The sequence below is a fragment of the Mandrillus leucophaeus genome, unplaced genomic scaffold (assembly GCF_000951045.1).
Source record: "Mandrillus leucophaeus isolate KB7577 unplaced genomic scaffold, Mleu.le_1.0 Scaffold10, whole genome shotgun sequence".
Taxonomy (NCBI): Eukaryota; Metazoa; Chordata; class Mammalia; order Primates; family Cercopithecidae; genus Mandrillus; species Mandrillus leucophaeus.
In genome coordinates this window covers 6,099,793-6,105,369 of record NW_012098098.1, presented here as the reverse complement: position 1 = coordinate 6,105,369, position 5,577 = coordinate 6,099,793, and the positions used below count along the sequence as shown (strand labels likewise).

The 5,577-nt window shown below is 57.6% G+C and overlaps 1 protein-coding gene across 1 annotated transcript; it reads left to right on the top strand.

Moving 5' to 3' along the window:
- Positions 1-982: 982 nt before the first annotated feature.
- Positions 983-5,069, top strand: SNAI3 (snail family zinc finger 3). The gene is made up of 2 exons (XM_011972451.1): positions 983-1,679; positions 3,802-5,069. The coding sequence occupies exons 1-2, from the start codon at positions 983-985 to the stop codon at positions 3,981-3,983; spliced, it is 879 nt and encodes a 292-aa protein (XP_011827841.1). The 3' UTR covers positions 3,984-5,069.
- The last annotated feature ends 508 nt before the right edge of the window (positions 5,070-5,577 follow it).

The window sequence follows — 5,577 nt, the reverse complement described above, 5'->3', positions numbered from 1 at the left end:
CCTTGCCCATATTAAAATTGTATTATTTGTCTTTTTATTGTTGACTTGCTAACATCCTTTATATGTTCTAGTGTTCTAGATGCTATTCCTGATCAGAAGTCTGATTTGCAAATATTTTCTCCTATTCTATGGGTTGTCTTTCTCTACCCAAAGCCTCAGCATGGAGGTAGAAACAGAGCCAGAGATCTATTTTAACACATCTAGAGTAAGAAAGGGATTGAGGGCTGTTGGGAGGTTTTGGCTTTGGGGAAATACAGAATTTAACTCTTGCCTGCAGACTAACCTGTTTATTTGGGGGCTGCTACCCTTAAGCGGACCAACCATGTGGTGTGTGGTGTGTGGTGTGCCGGCCCCCAAATTCGGGAACCACCGTCCTGGGGAGGAGCCCAGCCAGGGGCAATTCTGAAAGCCTGGGCCAGAGCACCCCAGCCATGTGGCTCAGCTGTGTTGAGAGCACAGCAGAGCGGGCACTGGTCAGCGGTCAGGGAGGCTTCTGAGCTCACTGCCTCATTATCCACAAAAGGAGATGCCCGAGGGGTAGCTGTCGGGTGACTGGAGGGTGATTAGTTATGAGGGGGCTGATTTTACACTCAGCCAGCTCCTTGCTGCCAAGCGTCTGACTTATGGGTGCTGCGTGGGCGCCTGGAGGATGCTGGCCCAGGCTGGTACCCCTCTGCGGGGGCGGTGGGGGGGCACTCATCAGAGGGACCCGCCCAGCCGAGGTGTAAAGGCCCTCCTTTAGCCACGAGGCCTGTTTCATGTTCCTGAACACGAAGGGTCCTGTCAGATGTTTCTTTGTGTTTAAAGAGGAAGTGAGATTCACTCTCTAGACCGCGGGGCCTTCTTGTTCTAGATGACTCCACTCCTGGCCATGCTGTCACTTCCCTGCACAGCACCGCCAGCTCCCTTACAAGCTGGGTCTGCATGCAGGCTCCCGGCTACACCTCCCATGCCAGGCTGATGATGGGCTGGGATTGGGCCCATGAATCGGAGCTGGAAACACAGAGCGCTGGGGACTCAGTCTTCATCTGTATGTTCTCTCCCCTCCACCCCTCTAGAAATCAATGGTGCCTGCTCTGCCTGTGGGGGGCTGGTGGTGCCCCTCCTCCCCCAAGACAAGGAGGCCCCTTCTGTGCCCGGTGACCTTCCCCAGCCCTGGGACGGCTCCTCAGCCATCGCCTGCATCTCCCTGCCCCTCCTTCCACGGATCGAGGAAGCTCTGGGGGCCTCTGGGCCGGACGCCTTGGAAGTCAGCCGGGTCGACCCTTGGGCCAGTTGGGCCCCCATTGTACCCCTCAAAGACAGCCTGAACCACCTCAACCTGGCCCCACTGCTGGTGCTGCCCACACAGTGGTCCCCAGTCCTGGGCCCAGACGGGCACAGGGCTTCAGAAAAACTGCTTGGGGCTGAGCGGACGCCCCGAGCCCCCGGCGGCTTCCAATGCTTCCACTGCCACAAACCCTACCACACCCTGGCCGGGCTGGCCAGGCACCGGCAGCTGCACTGCCACCTGCAGGCGGGGCGCGTCTTCACCTGCAAGTACTGCGACAAGGAGTACACCAGCCTGGGCGCCCTCAAGATGCACATCCGCACCCACACGCTGCCCTGCACCTGTAAGATCTGCGGAAAGGCCTTCTCCAGGCCCTGGCTGCTGCAGGGCCACGTCCGCACCCACACAGGTAGGACAGGGTGAAGGTCTGCAAGGACGGTCTGGGCTGGGGGATGAGGGAGGGCTGTGGGAGTTAGAAAAGGAAGAGGGGTGATTTTATAAACAATTCAGCTTCTGCCTCCTGACTTATCTGTACAGAGTCCCACAGACCACAGACTAGAGGCCAAAAGTCCAAAGTCCAGGTGTCAGTAGGGGCCAGTGCAGGAGTCACGCCTGTAATCCCAGCACTTTGGGAGATTGAGGCGGGAGGATCACTTCAGGTCAAGGGTTCAGGACCAGCCTGGCCAACACAGCAAGACCCCAGTCTCTACTAAGAATAGAAACTTAGCTGAGTGTGGTGGCCCCTGCTGGTAGGCCCAGCTACTTAGAAGGCTGAGGCAGGAGGATCACTTGAGCCCAGGAGGTTGAGGCTGCAGTGAGCTGTGGTCATGCCACTGTACTCCAGCCTGAGCAACAGAGCAAGACCCCAACTCAAAACAAAACAAAACAAAACACAACACCGACCAGGCATGGTGGCTCACACCTATAATCCCAGCATTTTAAGAGGCTGAGGTGGGTGGATCACCTGAGGTCATGAGTTCGAGACCAGCCTGGCCAACATAGTGAAACCCTGTCTCTACTAAAAATACAAAAATTAGCCGGGCATGGCAGTGCACACCTGTAATCCCAGCTATTGGGGAGACTGAGGCAGGAGAATCACTTGAACCCAGGAAGTGGAGGTTGCATTGAGCCAAGATGGTGCCACTACACTCCAGCCTGGTGACAGAGCGAGACTCTGTCTCAAAAAAAAAAAAAAAAAAATCAAAAAAATAATGCCATTAAAGTACAAAAGTGGCTTGCTCTTCCCAAGAGCCAGCCAGCAGCCTCTGCCCAGGCTTTCTGTCAACCTCAGCATGCAAAGAGTAAAAACAGAAAGCAAGAAAGGGCTCCAGGAATAAGCTTCAGTCTCCACATCAGGCCCAGAGGTTCACACTTCTGTTTTTATTTTCGTCTGAGGCAGGGTCTCACTCTATTGCTCAGGCTGGAGTGCAGTGGTTTGATCACAGCTCACTGCAGCTTTGACTGCCTGGGTTCAAGTGATTCTCATGCCTCAGCCTCCTGAGTAGCTGAGACCATAGACATGCATCACCATGCCCAGCCAATTTTTAAATTATTTGTAGAAACAGGGGTCTCGCTATGTTGCCCAGGCTGATCTTGAACTTCTGGGCTCAATCTGTCTTCTCACCTTGGCCTCCCAAAGTGCTGGGATTATAGGCAGGAACCACTGTGCCCAGCTAGTTCACACTTTTTCTAACTGGAGGTTCCCTACCCCCTAAGTCATGGCTCTTGTGACTGGGACGTTCTGAGTCACACCTGGATGCAGGCCAGAGGGAAGGCCTTTTCCAGGTCTCCAGGAAATCCTTTCCGGTTTTTCTCAACCCTTTGATGAGGAGACCCCCCATACCCCCTTTCCAGGCCAAAGGGCCCTGGGGCTTGGTGCCCTCAGCCTGGGAGTGAGGGGTGTGGGGAGGCCCTGCAAGAGGCTGGCCTGGCTAGGAGCATGCCTGGTGTCCCACCAGCAGGAATGCAGGTGCTCTGGGCCCTTCAGGGGCTGCAGGCTGGGGTCTCTCAGGACTCTATGGGGCTACAGGAATGGACACACGATTCCCAGTCACCCTTCCCTTTACAGGTGTTGGGCCAAGGTTCAAACAGGACTTTGTCCAGACCCCATGTTGTCCTGAAGGGAAGTGGCTCCTAAATGCTGCCTCCTCGAAGTCCCCAGCTCTACCCCTGCTCTGGATTCTGCTGGAGCTGGCCAGACCCCCCCACTTGCCTGTCAGTGGCCAGGAACAGCTGCCAGAGGCCCCCAGTGCTTCCCCCGTCCTCTTCCAGTGGCCGAGGCCCCCGGGAGGGCTATTGCAGCAACATTAGGAGATCTAAAGCCTGTGGCCGCCTGTGCTTCTCAGAGGGTCTTCAGGTGTGTCTCGCCCAGGTGTGGCGTGCCACCCCGTCCCCACACAGCTCAACTCTGGGTGCTCGGGCTGTGAGCATTTGTAGGGAAGGGATGGGAGTATCCACTGATGGTCACAGTGGGTGTTTTAGCCTTCAGGCCACCTTCCATGGTGTCACCGGCCCTCTTCTTCCTCCCCCAGGGGAGAAGCCCTATGCCTGCTCACACTGCAGCAGGGCCTTTGCCGACCGCTCCAACCTTCGGGCCCATCTGCAAACGCACTCGGACACCAAGAAGTACCAGTGCCAGCGCTGTGCCAAGACCTTCTCCCGCATGTCCCTCCTGGCGCGGCACGAGGAGTCTGGCTGCTGCCCAGGCCCCTGAGAGGCACATAATCGGTGCAGGTAGGAGGAATGGTCCTCACCCTGAGAGCTGGTGTCCCTCCTGCCGCCAGAGGAGCCGGGAGTCTGGGAGGGCAGGGCCTGACTTCATACTTGGTGCATCCTCCATATCTGTGTCCAGTCAGAACCAAAGACATCCAGCGGGGCCACTGGGGCGGAGGACACTCACCCAGGCCTCCCACCCCACAGAGCCCACTCAGAGGAGACTCCTCTCCCAGTGAAGACTTTCATCAGAACAAGAGCCATGGTTCCATTTCAATGTGGTCAGGTCTCTGGGTCTGCCCTTCCAAGTCAGAGCCTTGGGGAGGTGGCCACCAGCATGGGCCGGCACTGCCGCCAGATGACTTGCAAGGCTGCCTCGTTCCCTTGCAGCAGAAATGAACAGTTCGGACTTACAGTGAGCACGGCCGTGTGGTCCTTCCTCAGTAGGCACAACTACCTCTCAGCTGGTCCCTGCCAGCCTTTGGTTTGGGGTCTGGGACAAGTTGTCCCGCGTCACACGTCTACGCTCGTGTGCACAAACATGTACACACACGCACCCTCCCCACCTCACCAGACTCTCCAGAAGATGGGGCAGGACTGGGGGAGCCCACAATTGGTGGTTCGGGTGCGTTGGGATGAGACGGGGTGCCTCTGGGATTTGTCCTGCTCAGAGCCTCAAGGGGCTGGGATCTCAGGGCACTCAACTTTCCAGGCAAGAACAGCCATGGGGTAATAAATGGTCTCTGCACACCTGCATGTTCCATTCTTCGAAGCTTTGAGTCTCGGCCAATCCCCTGGTTCTGTGGAGGAGGTGGGACTCTGAGAAACTCCCTGAGACAGCAGGATTCGGGGATCACCTGGGGCCTTCAGCCACCAAGTAGGCAGGAGACTCTGGGTCAGGGCCTGCCACTGTGAAAAACTCTTCTGAGAGGTGGGGATGCTGCCATCGGGTGACCAGGGGCGCCGTCGTGGGCAGAAGCCAGCACAGAAGTGGGAGAGCATCCCATGGCACAGAGGAACAGCCAAGAGGCTCCAGCTTGTGCTGGGTAGAGGGCCGACACCAAGGCAGGGGCAGGTGCTGTGCAGCTGGGGGCATTGAGTCCTCCCAGCTGCCTGTCCCATGGCACAGAGGAACGGCCTAGAGGCGCTAGCTCATGCCGGTGAGAGGGCCGAGACCAAGGCCAGGGCAGGCGTTGTGCGGCTGGGGGCAGTGAGTCCTCCCTGCTGCCTGGTCAGAAGAGAGGACTCAGGGCTCCCGCTGCAGCCCTCACACGCTGCGAGGGTCTGACGTGATCACTGCTGTCTCGCAGAGGGTCTGGGCCTCTGTCCACCCATGGTACCTGGGGCATCTGTCAAGTCCCAGACCCTCGCCCTGCTCTGCTGAGACACTGTGCCAAATCGGCATGGTTGTCTACACCCAACACCCCCATCCCCGGAGTCCTGCTCCCCCCGTACAGTGGGATGGTGGCATTTCCTTCTTACACGTGGCCTCTTCTCACTGCCAAGCTGCTGGGTGGCCACCCACTGGGCTGGTCCTCCTCTTCCCAGCATGTCTCAACCTCTCCAGCTCAACCCCAGGGGCAGCGTCCAGGAAG

Coding starts and splice junctions, on each gene's coding strand:
- SNAI3 (XM_011972451.1), top strand. CDS start 983: ATGAATCGGAGCTGGAAACACAGAGCGCTGGGGACTCAGTCTTCATCT. Junction 1,680..3,801: donor CCACGTCCGCACCCACACAG/GTAGGACAGGGT, acceptor TTCCTCCCCCAG/GGGAGAAGCCCTATGCCTGC.